We start from the raw sequence: 20,254 nt of genomic DNA, 5'->3' as shown, positions 1-20,254 counted from the left end.
GTGCCCCTGGACTGTCCACAGTCCCCCCAAGTACCTGACCCCCTTTCTCCACCTTTCGGAAAATGTGTGCTGAAATAAGCCATTCTCAGATTTTCCCCTCATGACCTCATGAGGGGAGTTAGCACTGCCCCCAGGTTGGCTGGCCCTCCCCACTTGGAAGAAAGTTCTGCCTTCTTCCTTTCCTGAGCCTTCTCTCAGCTGGCAGCTGAGAGAAGGCTCAGAAGAGACACATCCATTGAGTCACATCTGTCTGTTGTGTCATAAGTCTTGTTCTCGATATCGCTATCTTGTTCTTGAATGTGAACCTTAAGGGTTCTTGTGGCATTGCATTCACAACAGTGACCTTTTGTGCATGCATGTACAGACTTGCATCATGTTTTAACCTTCAGACATAATGCCTCCAACCTTGGCTATATCAGACAAACAGACATAAGCAGAGGAGAGATGGCTACTAGAGGACAGGCACTATCCTTGAAATGCATTAGAGATAGGGTACAAAACACAAAATGACAGAATAAAAAGGTTCTGGACAGGTAAAATGACATATCGAGGAATATTTCCATCAGCCCATGAGCATAAAGAGGGACAAACAAACAGACTGGAGAAAGAAATGGAGGTGTTCTTGCCATGATACCAGTCTTACCTGCTGTGTGAATGCAGAGTATGTTCAAGGGAGGGAAATTGAATTAGATGTTTCTGGCAAGAATTACTTGTTTTTTCTCATTCTCTCATAAAAAGCAGATATTGTTTGGCTCATTTCAGGAGGCAACCAAAAATGCATCCATGAGATCACTCTAGAGAAACAAGTAGCTCTAGGTATATGTTTTCATTTATCTGTCTTTATGTTTATAGCTGTGATGCACTTAAGAGTGTGTGAGGATAAAACATCTGTAGCTAAAGACAGGGAACAAAAGATCATTAATGTTGGTGGCTGTTCAGTGATTGAACTACCACTTAAAGCTGACGATCACTGAGCTTCAGAAATATGATAGGCCGCAGTATGTAACATGCTTTTAGCTTAACAGTAATCTCAGTGTGCTTACAACCAAAATGATACCTTGCTCATGCTGCTTTTATTAACATATTTCCAATTTCAAACTCCTTCACAGCAATCACACTAACCCTCAACCAAATTATCACATGGAAAATGATTATTGTGAGGCTCTGAGATACTGGCCTTGGCAAGAGACCCTGGATGAATCTGGCCAGTATCTAAAAGGATACTTTGTGAATGCAATGTTTTAACTCAAGAGGGCAAGGTCTGCTATATTGTCATTGAACAATCTTCTGCCCACCTCTGCTAGCCTTTTAATATGATAAGCATTAAGGCCAGATTATCAGAATAGCATGTTATCATGTGAAAGGTCTCTAGCCAAAAGCACAGACTAAGCAATATTTCATAAATGAATTTAAAGAAAGTACAGAGGACTGATCCTAGATTGAATTATGTAAAGAAGTGTTTTGGAAGTAGTTACTGAAAATGGTAGCTAGCTTCTGAAACAAACACAGCTATGCTAGCCACGTTATTATGTTACTGCATAAGCCAATGTAGCTAAGTGAGCTTTAGCAAATCTCGCTAAAGCTGATGATGCTATCTAGATTAAGTATCGACGTAGCTTGCATAGCTGTTTTGTGAGCTTAGGTTTAGCTATGGAGCTACATTAGTGCCATAGCTATGTTGTCTATAGCTACCTTAACTTTAGCAACATGAGCTTTTGTAAATGTTGCTCAAGCTGATGTCGCTACATAGATAATGCATCTACATAGCTTACATAACTGCTTTGTGAGCTTAGCTTTGGCTACGTTAGCTATGTGAGCTCCATAGCGCCACCATCTCTAGCTGAGTTAGCTTTAGCAAATGGAACTAAAGCTAACTTCACTATGAAGATAATTCATATACGTAGGTTACGTAGCATCCATAGCTTACGTAACTGCTTTGTGAGCTACATGTAGCATCGTTAGCTACCTAGCTCTATTATATACATAACACAGGCAGTTAAAGGAGCTATGTAAGCTATACTGCATTATAATGTTTTCATGACGGACAAGCTTTTTCCCTGTAAGCTGACTGTTTATTCTGTTTTATTAAACTTTTTGTAATCACATATTGTAGGTCAGGTTTTTAACTTTTGGTATCCTGTTACCTTAACCCTTACCCTTATGGAAACTGATGTTTAATCCTATTTTATGTTGTATATTTCTGTTCTGAGATATATGGCTCAGATTAACGATCAGTGAGAGTGACTGTCTTGAGTTTTTGGCCCTGATTTAGACAAAACCAGCAAAGCAGAAGGATTGGCTAGATTCCTTGTCTGTAACCAGGCAGATCCATCTTGAAAAGCTACAGCCTGAAACGACTGAGCCTGGTCAAAGAACAGACCTGACCAATCAGTCTTTTGAGAAGAAGACAGTGGTAGCTACAGGCAGGGTTTAGTTGTACCGCAAGCTTGTAAATAACGGCTGCCACGGGTTTAGCAATTAGCTTGGACGTAGCTATGGTATAACAGCTAATTTGATCAGAACAGGACCACATTTCTTTATTATAGGAAAAGCAAAGAGCCACACTGAAATCCTCTCTTGGCAGAAAATAAGTTTTTGCTCTTTTCCAGACAAGCTTTGGCAAAAGTTTGTTTCAGAGACTGGCTCCAGTAATAGTAAAGAACCCTTGGGGCTACTGTGGCGAGTTCACTCCAGAGCTGTGCTCCTCCACTATGTCATATGCTACATGGCTCTGATTAGCCTGTAATGAATGAAACAGACAGAACATTTGTCCAGTCACCTTCTGAGATTTTTTCAAAGTTGTGGTGCCATCCACCCTTCAACCATATCTAAAAAAAAGATATACTCCTGCTGTCAGGTGCGTGTTTTAATCTTTAGAGTGATGCTGCATGTATGGCTGACATTACATCTTTATCTTGTGACTTTCTGAACACTAGCAGGAAAAAATAATCTTCTGATCCTGTTTACTTCCAACTCCCAGTGATTTAATGTCTTAATTTTATTCTGCAGGAATAAGTTAAACTGTCCCCGATCAGCTCACCTCTCTCAGTATTAGGGACTCCGAGGTTGATTGTGGGTATGGATGCATCAGCGGCATCACTGTAATACTCTAACAGTGAAGCATCTTTCTCCCAGGTTGCTTTCACCACCGGGACTGAGAGGAGAAAAATACACAGATCAGTCTACTTTTGTGCTTTTGTTAATTGCTTTAAAATAGTCTATCACTTTTGGGTATTCTTTATCCTCCCCCAAACACACAAAGACACAAAAACATCATGTTTTGGATAATCACACACACAATCTCAGAAGAGCTTGTGAATTTAAACAGGTAGTTTTTGCTGACAAGTTAATGCAGGCAGAATGACCAGCTGACTATGAAGTAAAAGTGCAGTTAAAAAATAAGAGCAATAAACACATTGACTGTCGTAAAACGTGAAGCTGAATGTCCTGTAATTTACATTTAATTTGCATTTTTTCTGTAGTAAAAAAACTCAAAGAGAATTTTACAGCTAAATTAGAGCACATATTACCATAACCAAATTCACATGGGCAAACAGATTTTACATAATTGAGCTCAGCTTGTAGCTCAATGCCTCGCTCTCTCTCAACATAAACCTTTCTGTACTTGAGATTTTCTTCTTATGCTGCTTTATATCTCTACCTTGTTACAAGTCTGCTCTAAGCACACACACTGCTTTACCTTTATTCATACAGAGGGGGAAGCAGGATGGGAGGTTTTAAAATGGTACTTCTTATGTCCTTCAAAAAGTGATCAGAAATATCACACACCTCTCTCTGAGTGGAACTTTTGGCAAGTTTTCACAGCAACAAAAACATCTTTTTTTGCAACTGGATCTCCCTGTAAAAAAGACATAAAAAAACAAAGTCCTTATTCACCTTAAACAAAAGCATTATGCTCTAAATATAAAATACTAGCAAGACCACAGGTGAACACAAACACTGTGTGAGGTCAAAAGTGTGCAGAATGTAATGGGCTTAAAGTTGAGTCAGCAGTGGATAATAAGGGAACATGAGGTCCTGACAGTTCATCATGTGTGCGTGTTCCTGATATGTCAATACTCATATCTGTTTGGAGATGAAATCCGATTTCAGGGTTATCCCATGACATTACCAACAGTTACACTAATTTACAACTGTAATTTGATCCGCTGGGCGTGCAGAATACAAAGTGGGTCATAACATATACCCAAAACTTTCCCATGATATCTAATAATGCTGTATGAGAAGTGCTTAATCTGTCATGTTGTCCTACTACTAAATCCCTCATTTCAAGAGGAGGAAATACTTTTCTTCCTGTGAAAATTTTATTGAAACAATACTAGCAAGTAGTATCATGAGTCCTACACTCAAAAGTAAAGTGAAAGGGGAGGGAATAATGAATATTTGCAAAAGCGTATGATTTATCCAGGAGTTCAGGAGTTATACAGGAGGAATTTCAACTCACCGTTGAGCTAGATTTTAACTGCATTATAATAGCCTAAAACACAGTTTTAATGAAGCACTTTTACATAAAACCAAAACATCTCTACACCATGTTAATAAGCCCACTATTTAAAAGTAAATATAAGTCTTTTCCCCACAACTTTCACTGAATCTTCTTTAAGGGAACTACAACTGAATTATATCTCACTAATAATAGCCTAGGGAGAAATTTTCTACTGAATTCTTAAAATATTCCCTTATTTACATACATGCAAATGAGAAATGAGGCACAACAGGGACACTGTTGGGGACTGCAGTTTGCATCGATTAGCTTTGTGCACATAATCTATGGATTGCATGCTATGCAGCTGTATCAGCTGTTTTAGTACACATTGCTTTTTCAGAAAGAATCCAAAGGATTTGTCGACATGCTGGTTATTTGCTGCAACACTCCCTCTAACTGCAAGGTCATCCTTTTGTATCTACCAGGTCAAAAACAAAACATGGATGACACAGAAGTAGTTCTGATTTTTAAAACCAATTTCTGAAGTTGCAAAACAAAATTAAAAGAATGTAGCAAATTCTGTTTATTTCAGATACCTATCAATCAATTAATAAATCAAGACATTGTGAGAAGACATGTTTTTTTTCCCTCCTGTCCTCTTCAGTCTTCTTTGTTCCTAAACATGTATTAGTGCTTGTCTGTGTTTTATTTGTTCTGACAAACAACTGTTGCTATGATTCTTCATCACTCTCAGCTCTGTCAGGTGTCTTCCTGGTGTCCTTTAAGCCTTCAGATTGACTCAGCTCACTCATCTCTGCATTCGTATCAGAATACAATAAAACATAAAGAGCTCGTTATTTATTTTAACTGAGCTTGACTTACAGTGATGGCTTATTTGTAGTAATATTCCTCCTTTGGATAATATCCTTGTTATGTTTAAATTGATTCACCACAAAGTCACGTTTGTTTTTATGAGATAAGAAATATTGCTCAACTGAGGCACATTGTTTCCACAGCTTAGACAGAGATAATTATTCATGCATTAATTTCCTCCCACTTGGACAACTGTAACTCATTTTTCAGAAAGGTCACACATAACACCATTCAGTGCTCTCTCCACTGGCTTCCCATACATTTTAGAATCCAATCCTGTTTTTACTTTTAAAGCCCTGCATGCACAAACACCAAACTACCTAACAGAACTTTAAAATAGCAACTTAAGACTTTCTTATTTAGACTTCCCTTTGCTTAATCTGTTTTGTGTACTTGTATCATTGCTTGTGTTTGTTTCATCTCCTTTGTAAAGGTCTTTGAGATTTTGCTGTTCTTGAAAGATGCTATATAAATATACATATTATTAGTTGTCATATTAAACAGCTCCAGGGCCACACTTTTGGGTCTCATCCTACCAGTTGAGAACCCTTAATCTGAAATGAGTATTAAGCACAGGTTTCCAGTTGCTGATGCAAGCACATGCAATGGGAAAATAGACACCTTCATTACCACCAGTGCCCACATCCACAAACAATTACCATGGTCTAATTCAGTGGGCCCCCCCACTCATACACTGAGCCCCCCCCCCCAAGGCCCATTGGGAAAATTAAACATCAATTTTAATTGTTTTATTGAAAAAATACTAACATACAAGGCCTACATACATTTGTTCTTGACAAAAAAAGAATAGATGTATAAATTGTCCATCATTATGAGGGTGTATGATAAAGAGGATCAGTTAATTTTAAAGAAAAAAACTCAAAATTATTAAGTCTAAAAAGTTAATTACAAAAAAATGTTTTTTCTTCAAAAGTTGTAAATGTACTCTAATCAAAACGTAGATTTTTTTAGACAAGTCTAAAATCCAACCACTGTTTTCAGCTTTCTTGTAATATTTTTTGTCAAAATTTAAGCCTTTTTAAACATGGAAATTTCACATTTTTTTTCTTGTAAATTTTCAACCTTTTGAACCCTGAAATTCTGAGTTTGCTTCCTTGTAAATATATGTTTTCATTATCTCTAAAATGTAAAAAAAAAAAAAAAATTCAAAAATGTTGATGTTTTGGCACAAAAATTAATAGATTCTTTTCATTCTTTTTAGCTTTTAGGTTGGCCCTAACACATAATGTGTGAGCAGACAGGGTCCTGCCCCCCCCCCCCCCCCCCCCCGGAGGTCCCAGACCCCAGGTTTGGAGCCACTGCTCTAATCAAAGCTTTGTGAATGTCAATAAATGGAGGTTGTACATACACAGTAGGGCAGGTAGGTTGTAAATGTCGTGATACAGTCGTCTCTTGCTTCTGTGCAAAACTCTGGAACTGCCGTTAGCTTTGGACCACACCCTTCCTCCCAAATAAACAAGGCAATCTGGAGAAAACAGAGGCACACATGCAGATTAATGATGCCCCTGTGGGGACACAGTGTGGAAAAGATTTGTGACATATTATTTTGCAGCAATGCATCACACGGGCCAGACAATAAAACAAGAAAATGGGAAATTTATAATTTCCTAGCAGCTATGAACATCTTAATAACTCAATCTGTCACACAAAGTTTAAATCATCTACACAAGTTTACAGCGCAAGGGACGTTTAAAGAACTGCAAAGGAGACACATTTTAATTTTACGCTCCATGAAAGCTGTGAAACACAATGTGCTTCTTAAAACGGCCAAACAAAAACTCAAATTTTCAAAGAAAACTTAAAAACACACACCCATAATGAGTGTTTTCTGCCACTCTGCCATGCTGTGATATGCAAGCTACAATGACAGACAAAAAGGCTCTAGTTGGAGGGGGTAGAAATGCAGCAGGGGATTGTGGGATCAGAGCCTCAAAAAGCCTGTTTGTCCCTATCAGAAGTGCTCCATCCTCTCACAGCTGTTTAGGAACATGGACTGTAACTATGTTCAAAACCTTAACCAAAGATAATATATGTAGATGTTTTGCACTAAATTCTTTACATTACTTACAAAAAAATGACTACATTTATGCAAAATAAAGTCACCAGTAGCTGGACAGTGCGGGGGGAATTTCCTTTATCTTGTCCTTCACCCGTGTGCATTTTACCTGGATGTGTGCACATTAGTTTTATCTTTTACTACAATTATTTCCTGCAATAAGCTACACATTCTGTTACCAAAGCGCCCCCTGAAATGTGCCAACTACTCATGCACTTTATAATGATGCACTTTTATACTCATGCACTTTACCCTTCCACGAAGAGTGTTTTTACAGTTCTTGCTAGGAGGGGCATGTGCAATTTCACTGTATTCATGCAATGACAATAAAGGCTTCTATTCTATTTTAATATGCTGTAAACAGTTTTCCTTCTTTTAATTGTGTTTTTCTTTTTACTTCTGTTTTGCAGTTTGTCTCAATGGATGGCATTTAAATGACTTTTTTCTGTCTTTTAATTAACGCTCCGAGTAAAAAGACATATTAATATAAAGCTAATTTAGACAAGATTGCAGCAGTCATGCATCAGTCGCAGGATAAAAACATCATCAACCCCCCCACACACAGTGTAATCTCTTGAAATTTTTACTTTCTGCAATTAGACAGTGGCTCACACAGTTCATGTAGAAACCTAGGGGCAGAAAGGAAAAAAGTATAAGAAAGTTTGGTAGGGAAAAATCTACCTTTTGTGCTGCCACATGCAGCTCACCCTGGATACTTTCAGGAAATTTTAAGGAGTTTCTTGCACATTTGTCAAAACGTTGAAAAAAAAAAAAATACAGATGAAATAGAAAAGAGAAACATCTTGTGCCTCTTAAATTTTCCCAACAACTTTTTATAGCTTTTTCTTCAGATATGTCATCGACTTTTGTGTATTTACTCTAAACAACAAACACATATACACAAATATTAAGACCGATGGAGAAATTAGGCAAATGCATTTAAAAAAGATCCATAAAAGACAAGACAGAGGAAGCTGCAGGGGCTTTTTTTTTTTTTTTTAACAAAAGGAGCGTCAGTGCCTGAAGAAATAATGTCTGTCATTGTTAAATGTCTGAGCAGCCCAGCAAGCATCCTGAGAGATTACACCAGCTCTGCTCTTCAAGGTGGTTAAAGTAGAATTGGACCTGAGGCAGAGTCTAAAAAAAAAAAAAAACGTCACAAGAGTGAAAGGAAAGAGTATCATAAAATATCATGGAAACATTTTCAATGTACCTCATGTTTTAAATCTATGGTGAAATCTGACTTCAAATGTTCATGTTGGACCCTCGCAGCAAGTCTGAAACATAAGGAAGAGAAAAGTGTTAACAAGAGAGCATCAGCAGATTCATTTATGGAGGTTTTGGAAGTCCTTAAACTATCAACTCTTTTAGACAATCCATTAACAGGGATTTATATTCATCTGGGGCATTCCAATAGCAGTGATCCTTAATGCGTTGTGTGGATGCACCTTAAAGCACACTAAAAAACAATTTGAAAACCAATAGCTCAGGCTGAAAATGGAGGCTGTCTAAGGATGCCTTCATCCTGATTGCTTTGGTAGTGTGAACATATTGCATAAAGGCACAAAAGTCAACCTGTGCACTTACAGGATATGCAGTAGTCTTCTATCATTAATCAAAAAACATGGCTTTATTCATCTCTGTCCACCTCCATCAGAGTGATGGGAATTGTGGCTCTTTTTAGAGATCAAGATCAGCCCTGTCTTTTGGTAACCCTTAATTTGGTAACATCTAACCTTTTCATATCTTTTAAAACAACACAAAAAATGGGGGGGGCAGGAATTGACTTGTGTTGCTCACAAAAAGAGCCAGATCTTAGATCCAGATCATCACAACTCCCTTGTAACCTGTCATCTTGAATGGAGTTATTTCAGTTCAGATTTACTTGCTAAATAGTAAACAAGCTTGTCCATTAAAGATTTTTTGTATAACAACATGAGGGAATAAAAGCTGCTGAAGAGGCACCGCTAGCCTCTTATCTTGTGATTAATTTACCCCCATACACTCTTATCACCAGCAGCTTCCATATAAGGACATATAAGGATTTGCATATAAGGATTGCGAGCCACAGCAAGCGGACAAGTGGTTTCGTATATCAGATCATCACTGAATTGTTCATACATACTATGGACTAAGTATTAAAATGCAGTCCTTGGTATTTGAATGCCCAAAACACAACTTAAATGGAACAGGATCCAACCTCTGAGTCTGCCTTTGTGTTTATGCAAATCACAGTACATGAAAAGTGTGCCTTCTGTTATTATTATTATCACAGTATTAAGAGTGATTGTAATTATACCCAATCAAAAGTAAATTAACATTCCATTCAGTCTTTTAAATTTTAATTTTAAACCATGTTTTTTGTGTTTGGCTGTGTGATTCTCTTTAAAGACTATTATCTCTGATCAGGAGATAACAGGTCATAATTTCAGGGTCCTATATTGAATTTTAATAAATGCTTGCCCTTCCATTTCATCTTTTATTCTTTTGTAACACCAGGTTAATGATATGATAAATAACTCACTCTTCTAGTCCATGCCCTATAGAGTAAAGGTTGTTCTGCAGTTGGCCTTTCTTCAGTGTGTGAAAAAATACACACAGAAAAACAGGAGTGTTGATATCTGAGTACCTCATCTCCATAAGCCATTTCAGTTCTTTGGGATACTTGGGCAGAATTTTCACATCATGCCTTTTTGCATAGTGTTTAGACTTGTTTCAGATGTGTTTCAATGTCACTTTTTGTAGAGTGATTACTGCTGCTCATGTTTCTGTTGTTATTTTTGATATTAGATGCTTTTGCACCATGTGTGAAGTTATCCACTGAGTGTAGCCTGGCTGAGAGTGTGCCACTTTATCTCATTTTAGTCACAGGATACTCCTCCTCTTAAAATATGTCAAGAACTGATAATGTAGGCATTTCTAATTACACCAAAAAAGAAAGGAAATAACACATTGTAGCGTTAAAAGTACACTTTAACATGATAAAATAACACAGTGAGAGTTAAAAATGAACATTATACAACAGTTTCCAAAGTGCTAATATAACCCAGAACCTGTGAGCATTATAGAAACTTGTGGAATGTGTTAAATTTAGCACTATTGGATTCTTTCCAATAAGACTCTAAATGAACACTGGGTGTTATGGACCCATATACACATTGTAAAAGTGTCTGTATTAACTCTGACCATGTTAATTTGACTACTTATTTGCTGTGCAGAACTATTGTTAATGTCCTAAAAAGAAAGGTGTAAATTGTCAACACATTGGATATTTTGATACATGTCTGTATCGTACATTTGACTATAATGCAATCTCTGTTGTGACTGGTAGTATCAAAAAGCACCAAAGCTTTAAAACAAGCCTGCATCTTTTTTTTAATCAAAAATGTGTGTAGAAGGGGAAAACTCCACTAAAATGTGTTCCAGTACACAAACACTGGCAATGTGTAGGAGATAAACTGAAATGTTCAATCACTGAAAACAAGAAATGATCGAGAAATAGGTGCTACAGACTCTATTTTTTGTTGCTGTGGTTCTGAAATAGGTATCCACATCATTTGATTTATTCAGCTAGAATCATTCTGAAGTTTGAAATTCTATCACAATGTCAGAGGGAGACGAGTTAATCCTCTTGTATGCACACACCTGTGGAGCAGCGGTGTGCTGAGAGCCCAGCCTGCTGCAGGGTCAGGGTAACCGAAGGAGCTGGGGTCTTCAGAGAAGGCATAGTGGTGAATGATGGAGGCCTCTTTGTCATGAAGACGCTTCCCCAAAAACCACTCCTGTGAGATTTAAAAAATATATGAAACAAGGCAGGCTGATGTGTTATTTTCTTCAGAATGTTTAATACTAACTCTAACTAGATCACCATCAAGAGGGACAATGCTTGCATGCTTGTGTGTTTATATCTTACCTTTTGTAGTGAATATCTGTTGATGGCGTGCAGCAGAGCAGACAGCCTGACTCTGGTCTCCTCCTCGATGAAGAAAAACCACGACGCTGAGTGACCATAAGTGGCAGACAGACTGGAAAATCAACAAGAAGTAATTAATCTGATTAAAATGAGTTTGTATATCATGTCAATATGATGGTTTGACACTCACTGAGGAAGTGCAGGGAGTATGCTCCAGTCCCCGTCGTACTCCGACAGCTCATGGAGAAGAAGAACAACTGGAGATCCCTGTATGAAACAAAATTATTGAATTTTACACGGAGGGATTGGAAGAGAGAGTCAAAATGTGAACAAGACTGAGGTCAAAATGTATTTTTGTGCCCAAAAGAAAACAATTAGCAATACTTTCAGCACCATTCTTTTGTTTGCCGGCATTTCAACAAACTTAATAAAGTGTTTGTCAATGTGAATGTCATCTCTAAAAGACCTGGATTTCAATCTATCAATATGCATGAAAGTCTGAAAACTGATATCATAATTAATGTGACCGATACAGAACATTTTCCAAGGATAAAAGACCTATCCTCACATTTTTAATAAGTCTATTTTCTCCAGATCAAACAAGTTTTGTGTTCAATAAGCAGCATGGAAAACCTTATTTAAGAAAGAAAAATATCTTTTAGAAACTGGTAACTCTCTTGTTTTTCAAGAATATACCCACTAATGTTGAAAAACTGAAAAATTGTTTGAGGTGAGTGGCAATCTACTGTAGTGGCAATCATAAACAAAAATTTGATTAAGGTTTTAATTTTTCACCACTAGAGGGCACCATATGAGGGTGTTTGTCTCTTCACACTGTGATGTTACTGTACAAATAACAGCACAAATTAAAAACATATGTGTTAAACCCCTTTTTATTGGTTAAAATAAACCCCGAAATGTAGCAGTCAGTGTGTCTTTAAAGCAACACATCTTTCAGGGAAGGTTTTACTTTGGAATAACACATGAAGTATACAACTTGCTGCAGTATTATCTTGAGTAACAACACCTGTGTGCATTGAGCTGCTGTTAAACGTCTCCCTCCTCATTAAATGACTCATGTAGAAGTATTTCTGAATCTCTGTGCAGCTTTTAATAGCACAGGCAGAGACACAACGTGACCATCTCTGTCAATGTACTGACATTTGTCTTTGTCTGGCACCCTCCTGTCTGCTGTTTGTTTGTAAATGTAACTACCGCCTAGGCAGACTAAAAAAATTGATTTGCCCTTTAAAAAAAACTGAAATGACTTAATCTGGATTTGACACAGTAGTAAATATAGCCAAAAATATGAAAAAAAATGACAGTCAGGGGCTTCAGAGGGGCCACCAAGACACCTGACTACTCTGAAGGAGTTACAAGCTTCAGCAGCTGAGATGGGAGAGACTCAAACAGCAACTGTTGCCAGGGTTCTTCACCAGTCAAAGCTTAATGGGAGAGTGGCAAAGAGAAAGCCAATGTTGAAGAAAACATTTTAAATCTTGTCTAGAGTTCACTAAAAAGCATGAGGGAGACTCCATGGTCAATTTGGAGAAAGTTCTTTGGTCTGATGTGACCAACATGGTGCTTGGGGCCACCAGACAAGACGCTGTGTTTGGTTGACACCAAACAGTGCACATCACCACAAACACACCATCCCTACTGTGAAGCACGGTGGTGGCAGCATCATGCTATGGGGATGCTTCTCAGTTGCTGGCAATGGAGGACTTGCAAAGGTAGAGGGTAAAATTAACGCGGCAAAATATGAGAAATCCTGGAGGACAATCTAATTTAGTCTGCAAGACAACTACGGCTTGGGAGAAGATTTATTTTTTAGCAAGACAATGACCTGAAACATACAGGGAAAGCTACACAGAAATGGTTTAATGACAACAAGGGGAATTTTCTGGAGTGGCTGAGTCAAAGCTCAGACCTCGATCAAATAGAGAATTTGTGGCTGGACTTGAAAAAGGATGTGCATGCCCAATCCTCGTGCAACTTGACAGAACTTAGGCAGTTTTCCATAAAAGAAGGTGCTTATTCTATATTACATTCTACTATTACTACTATTTTCATTAATTCAACATTTCTCTGTTACAAAGTTTTTTTCACTTTTACATTTAAGAGGTGTTTTTGAACATTTTTGTCATAAAAGCCAAATTGTATTTACCAATTTACAAAAAAAAAAAAAAAATTATATAATTTATAAAGAGTAAAATATCCAAGGGGGTTAATACTTTTTAAATGCACTGCATTTGTGTTTATTTTATTAATGGAACATACTTGGTTTCTCTACTGTGTGCATTTACGAGATTATAATGGTATTAACTGATTCAAACTATCCTTTTGTCTGTGGTTTCCCATGTTCATAAAACTGATTAAGATGTTGAAAGAGACTGAGGCCAGTGTAAGTTAAATACATGTTTTGGTACACAGAGGGGGCAGGATGTCAACATTGTGTAGACTTTGGTTTCAAAATAACTCTAACCAGCACAATCTACCATCAAGGAAACTAACATTTATGAAAGAGTAAGCTGTCAGTATGTAAGATTTTGTGACCTTCTTTGACAGTTGCCTTCAGTCAGAGTAAACACCTGACTCAGGTTGTGCGTCAGTCACAAACTGTCTGACGCACAACCTGCCACAACTCAATCAGCTCTCCATAATTAAGCTCAATCTAGCTGTGACACAACCCCGATCACTGCTGCATCACAGTCTGTCACAACAACTACACATGCAGAGATAATTGCACACTTGTATGCATCCAAATTTGGTCATTGTGAAACCCACAATAGGCAGTAAAGGTTTCAGCAACATGCAGGTCTGATGCATTTAAATCTCCAGAGATGTCATGTCATATTGTATTTTATCGTAGCCTTTAGCAGTGGTTCCCAACCTTAATTCCAAAGGCCCCCCTATTTAAGAAAAGCTGAGACCCCCTAGGACCCACTTGTAAAAATTAACATAATTTTCCTTTTTCTTTCATCAAGAGCATCCCAACATAATACGCCTTCATACAAAAGATCAATGTATAAATAAACCAATATTAGGATGCTGTATTAGGGCTAGCCTAGAACAATAAACAAAGATAATCTGTTGATTTTCTAGGCTTATATTAGTTCGTTTTTCATAACTTGGAGTTTCTTATCAACTTGATTCTTTTTTTGTTTGTCAGGTTGAAATTGATGCATTAAAACCACCAGCAGCACAAGACTTCAAATCAGTGCAGTCAGAGATATGACAAATTCAGGCACTGTTGGTGGGAAATCTTTCTCTTGCATGTACAAGCAAAGCATTTGTAACTGAATGATTTACAGCAGCTGCTGTAACTAAGGCTTTACATGACAACAACCAAAGAGAGGATGTGAGGCAGAGAAATGTCATTGTGATCATTACAATGGTAGCATACTTTCTGTCTTTACAAAAAAAAAAAAAAAACACATCTTCTTCCTTTCAATAGTCAGGGGAAATAAAGATTTCAGAATAGATTTTTATTATTAATATGTTGTTCTAGAAATCTTCCCTGCTGACTGCCTTCTGCCATTTCTCCTATCAGGGAGAGTTTTCTGGATTATAAATGAGGCTGGACAAAGAATCAAACACTGAATGACTCGTCTCTTCTTTTCACAGAGCCCTTTCCCATCAAAGAAAATAAACAATTATGTGTCTCGACTGCAGGCTGTCATGTCCATATGGCCGTCATTTCATTTCTCTGAGGACCAAAGTAATTTAGTTTTCACAGCCACCCTGCAGGGTCCTGTTTGGTTCATCTCCGCTTCAATAGTGGAGCTCTGTGGTGAGAAGGACACCTATTGGTGCCTGTTAAATACTGTTCACAGTCATGCAGGAAACAGCACTATGACTGCTGAATACTCCCTCTAACAATACATCGATATACAGGTATTTACCTGTATACCTTGAGGAAGGATGGTGGGGGGTAAAGCCATGCTTTGGGGCTGTTCTTGTTCAGCTGGGAAAGGGGGTTTTGGTTATGCTGGAGGGAATCAAGAACAGTTCCAAATTAGGGCTGTCAAAAGATTAACATTTTTAACCGCAATCAATCTCAGAATTTCTGTAGTGAGCCGCTACGAATTGCACCTTTTTATCGTATTTTAAAATTGCAATATTTTGCAATGTAAACTGTTTTTGTGTCATCTTGGATTTTTAAACTAAGGGTAAGTGACTTTCTCTTTAGATACAGACTTGGTTTTATTGGTAGAGTTCATTTAACCATAACCACTTCATTCTAACATGAAGTTGACCGCAGAAAAAGGAACTTGTTATGGACTGAAAATGAAATGAGAACATTAAAAAGGTTCAGATGACTTTAACTTCCACTGAGCTGTCTGTAATTTTGTTTTTTTGTTTTTTTTTTTTTTTGAAAAATGAGACATAAAGGAGCAGTGGTCAACTTATTTTTCATCACTGTGGATTGTATTTAACTAAAGTGTATTGAAAGGGACAATAAAATGTGATTAATCGCAATAAAAAAGTGCACTAATGGCGGACCTTGATAAATCGCAATTAACTCCATTATTCTTGACAGCCCCATTTCAAACACAAGTCAGTTGCTTAAACAATGCACGCCAATTTTTAAAGCAAGGATGAAGGCCGGGGTCCTCACCATGATATTTCTATGAGTAAAACGAACTGATAATTTAGCTGCCCTCTGTCTGCTAAATGTTACCTTCCCCAGTTCAGCTGCCTGCTGCAGAATCTCCACCTTCCTCTGACCAGCTCGGTGGGCATGGTAGGAGTTCCTCTGACTCTGGATCACGAACACCACCTCCTCCAAATCTATGTAAAAAACAAAAAAACAAAAAAACAAAACATACAAGGAAAAGAAGTCAGGAAACACATGACAAAATAGGAAAAGCAAAGAAAAGAGAGACACAAATATCAAATGATTCTCTTACTTATCATTTAAAGGGATTTACTTTTAGATAAAACAACATTTACACTTAAATTGTGGAAATACACTGATTTCTTGTCCTTGATGAGATACTCTGGGGCTTAAAACACTGTCACTGCATGCCACAAAGAAATAGTCCCATACACTTGAAACTTTAACTTGCAGCTTTCTATGCAATAAAAAGCAAAACAAAACAAATAAAAAAAACAAAAACAAAAAAAAACAAGATTTCTGATTTTTGGATGTGCTGGTAATTATAAATAGTTGCATTAACCAGGCCAAGCTACCTGTGTTCCTCTTTGACCAGTCTTTTAGCTAAGCTAGGCTCAAAGGCTGCTTAGTGCTGTCTAATATCTAACATTTATTGTATTGATATTTCCATAATATTCTCACCAAGAAGGCTATGAACTTTTTCTAACTTTTTTGTTGATTGTGTAAAAATCTCAAAGGTTTGGTGGTGCTTTCACACCCTACATGTGAGCACTACTGGCCTTTCAGACAAAAGTATAAAGTGCCATCTGCTGTTTTGGTCCCTCACTCACCAACAGAGCGGTGTGTGTTGTCCTCTTGGCGCTCTGCTGCCTGTGAGGAGTCAGAGAGAGTCTTGTTAAGTGTGACACACGCTGCCGAGTGTCATGATGGAGAATAATCACAGCGATAATCTTTGGGGCCGACACTTACATGAGCGCCACCTGTGTGTTTGACTGTAGCACCAGGACCTGGATGGGACAAGAGAAAAGACAATACTGCTGTCATGATACAACCAAAAGGCATGAGTTAGTTATACTGGCATGAGCAGGTTTGAAGTTTGTAATGTGTTAATGAAGCTGGTAATTAATCAGGGAATAACAAATTATAAGAGATGGGAAATATTTTCAAGTGCAAATCAAATAATATATCTGTTTTATATATGAATACATTGATGAAATGCTTTTGGAAGAAAAACCAAGCTAACTGAATATATATATACACTAAAGCTTCCGGGCTGCATGGTGTTGCACGGGTTAGCGCTGTTATCTCAAAGCAAGCTGGTTTGCTTCCCGGTCAGGGCCTTTCTGTGCAGAGTTTGCATGTTCTCCCTGTGCACGCGTGGGTTCTCTCCGGGTACTCCCACTTCCAAAAACATGCTCATTAGGTTAAACGATGACTCTCAAATTGGCCGTAGGTGTGAGTGTGAGCGTGCCCGGTTGTCTGTCTCTATATGTCAGCCTTGCGATTGACTGGCGACCAATCCAGGGTGTAACCCACCTCTCGCCAATGACAGCTGGGATAGGCTCCAGCCCCCCTGCGACCCCTAATGGGATAAGCGGTGTAGAAAATGGATGGATTGGACTAAAGCTTCCAAAGTATAAATATTTTTGGAGTATGATACACTTTCATTATACCGATGCTGTCTGAAACGTAGTAGACTCATGAGCAGTGTTTTTTTTTTTAAACAGACAGCTCAGGTTCAGATCGGGCAGGTTGTTCCTCCCAATCACCCTACTTCAATTGTCTCCGTCATTGCCCACATGAGCACTGAAGTCCCCCAGAAGAACAATGGAGTCCCCAGGAGGTACCATGTCAAGGACCCCACCCAGACTCCAAGAAGGCAGTGCACTCTGTACTGCCATTCACTGCAAAGGTACTGATGTCAGACAGTCACCTTGTAGCTGCAAAGAAGCGACCCTCTCCCCAGGGAAAACTCCAACACTGCAACACTCAGCCGGGGGCTTGTGAGTATCCTCACACCCACCTGACGGCTCTCACCATGGGCAATATCAGAATAAAAGAACATCCAGCCCCACTCCAGGAGTGTGGTTCTAGAACCAGGGCTGTGCCTTGAGGAGTGCCCAACTATATCTAAGCGGTAACGTTCACCTCCTGCACCAACTCAGGCTCCTTCACCCACCAGAAAGGTGACTCCACTCGTGCCAAAATCTAGTTTGCACTGCTGGGGGTCAGTACACCCAGTCCTCCACCCTTGCCTGCTGACCAGTCTGCAATGCACCTGACCCTAAGACTATCCCTGCAGGTGATGGGCCTATAGAGTGGCAACTCCATGTTGCCTTTTTGGGCTGGACCCAACCAGTGGACTCAGAATCATGATGGTTTTCTTGAACTGCTCTTTGCCGACAACAGCTCCCAGATTCACTGGGATATACAAATGGCTTCATCATGATAAGGTGGTGATTCTCTGAGGTGTCTCAGGTGTAGATTTTGATTTTCTCAGTAAACTCTAGAGATAGTTGTGCCTGAAAATCCAGACCAGCCTATCTGGCACCAACGATCATCTGAGTCCCTTTTTTCCCCATTCTGGTGCAGACTTTGAACTTCAGCACATCGTCTTGACCATGTCTTTGTGCCTTAATGCAATGGACGCAGCCATATGATTGGATCCAAATGGGAAAGAAAGGTGATTTAAGTGACTTTCAATGCTGTTGATGCCAGGCAGGCTGGTCTAAGTATTCCCAGAAATCTACTGTGGTTTTCACACACACAACCATCTCTGTGGATTAAAAAGCAAAATATCCAGTAAACAGCAGTTCTCTGAGCCAAAATTTCTCAGGATCCCTCGAACTCAGTCATAGTGACCATCAGGATCTTGCTCTCTTACCAAGGCCCTTTCCCCCAATCACCAAGTTTAGCTGCGTGACCAGCTCTAGGAGGAGTCCTGGTGCTGCCAAACTTCTTCCATTTGAGAATTACGGAGGCCACTGTGCTCTTGGGAACTTTCAGTGCAGCAGACATTTTTAGCATTCCCCAGATTTGTACATTGCAACAATCTCCCTGAGCTCTGCAGCTGGTTCCTCTTACCTCATGGCATTTTTTGCAACTACCATGCACAGCAAATACCCAAAAGAGTCAACAGGTGAAAAAGGTACACAGCAATAACACCAAAAGTTACCATGAAAGACTGACAGTGATATTAGGTCCTTGGTCAAAATGTCACAGGCATTTTGTTCATGCATGTGATATGAATCTAGGGTTTGATTCACGTTTTTTGGGTTTAACTCAACGGTGTGTAAAGCTTCACCATCTTGATGACATTTCTGTTTTGCAAGAATATCTTGATATCATTTCCCCCAGCAGGTCGTGTTATAAAAGTGTCATTTTATTTGCAGAGACGTTACCAGGCGACATAAAAATAAAAACCAGGGTAATGTTTTATGCATATCTAACTTGAAGAGTGCCACTATATTTCTGTTTACAAAAGAGATAACTTGCAGCGAGCTCTATTTCTAATTCGTCAAGATTTCAACGTGAAGTCTTCATTTCCTGTCATGATTTTCCTAGTATCACGGTAAAATTATTTGTATTTTTTTCAGCAGAGTAAACACCACGGCACCGCTGAAAAATGATTCAAATGACTTGTTTGTCGTTGTAAAATATACATATGGATGCATTTGAACAACCTCTAACTTTTTTGTATTGTAAACCTGCACGGATCATTTTATTTCGAAGGCCAAACGGAAGTACCATCCGTTCTCTTCTGGTCGTGTAGCTCAAGCAACGGATGATTGTTAGCTAAGGGGGAAGCTGTCTCTGTGAAGAAGGGAACCAACTTACCGAGCCAAAGCATGAGCACTGCGACCAGTTTGCATCCGCTGACCATACCTTGAGGTGACATGATTACAGTAGCCGCTTTTTTTGCGATAGAAAACACCGTCTATTCGCGGCGAAGCGGAGAAACTGGTTGGCTACATCTTGTACCGGTAGAGCGTTGTGTACTGACTGTTTAATGGGGGGACACAGTGACATCTAGCGGACAACATGTTATTATGGAAGCTTAAAAGACAGACATCAATATTAGCAATTGCATTAAGACGTGTATATGCGTGTATAAATATACATGTATATACATCGAGGCAGCAATTTGTCACGTGTCATGAAACTAGATCTAAATAACGTAGCCTAGACAATCTCATTAAGGACACTCCACGAATGTCTTGTTTTTTTCCACCTTAAGTCAAGATTTGCTAGTTGAAATTCATTTCAAAACTCTGTCATTATCAGATCGACATTTAGATTCCTCTAGAGTACAAGCATATCAAA

The 20,254-nt window shown here is 38.6% G+C and overlaps 1 protein-coding gene across 4 annotated transcripts in view; it reads right to left on the bottom strand.

The window, feature by feature from the left end:
* The window catches only part of b3glctb (beta 3-glucosyltransferase b), a 29,271-nt gene extending 9,362 nt beyond the window's left edge, over positions 1-19,909 (bottom strand). Inside the window, exons 1-12 of one of the 4 annotated variants that reach the window (XM_041800545.1) lie at positions 19,769-19,909; positions 16,901-16,938; positions 16,762-16,801; positions 15,995-16,104; positions 15,216-15,301; positions 11,501-11,577; positions 11,311-11,396; positions 11,043-11,179; positions 8,611-8,674; positions 6,690-6,806; positions 3,790-3,859; positions 3,041-3,154 (exon numbers count right to left, since the gene is read on the bottom strand). In XM_041800545.1, the coding sequence (XP_041656479.1) occupies positions 3,041-3,154; positions 3,790-3,859; positions 6,690-6,806; positions 8,611-8,674; positions 11,043-11,179; positions 11,311-11,396; positions 11,501-11,577; positions 15,216-15,301; positions 15,995-16,104; positions 16,762-16,801; positions 16,901-16,938; positions 19,769-19,829 (1,000 nt within the window). In that variant the 5' untranslated portion in view covers positions 19,830-19,909. Of the gene's footprint in view, positions 1-3,040; positions 3,155-3,789; positions 3,860-6,689; positions 6,807-8,610; positions 8,675-11,042; positions 11,180-11,310; positions 11,423-11,500; positions 11,578-15,215; positions 15,302-15,994; positions 16,105-16,761; positions 16,802-16,900; positions 16,940-19,768 lie in introns of those variants that run through there. The other 3 variants (XM_041800546.1, XM_041800548.1, XM_041800547.1) reach the window with 3 other exon arrangements.
* Positions 19,910-20,254: the final 345 nt, after the last annotated feature.

Source organism: Cheilinus undulatus, linkage group 12 (assembly GCF_018320785.1).
Source record: "Cheilinus undulatus linkage group 12, ASM1832078v1, whole genome shotgun sequence".
Taxonomy (NCBI): Eukaryota; Metazoa; Chordata; class Actinopteri; order Labriformes; family Labridae; genus Cheilinus; species Cheilinus undulatus.
The sequence above is the reverse complement of the archived record's forward strand: the minus strand, read 5'-3'. Positions and strand labels throughout refer to the sequence as shown.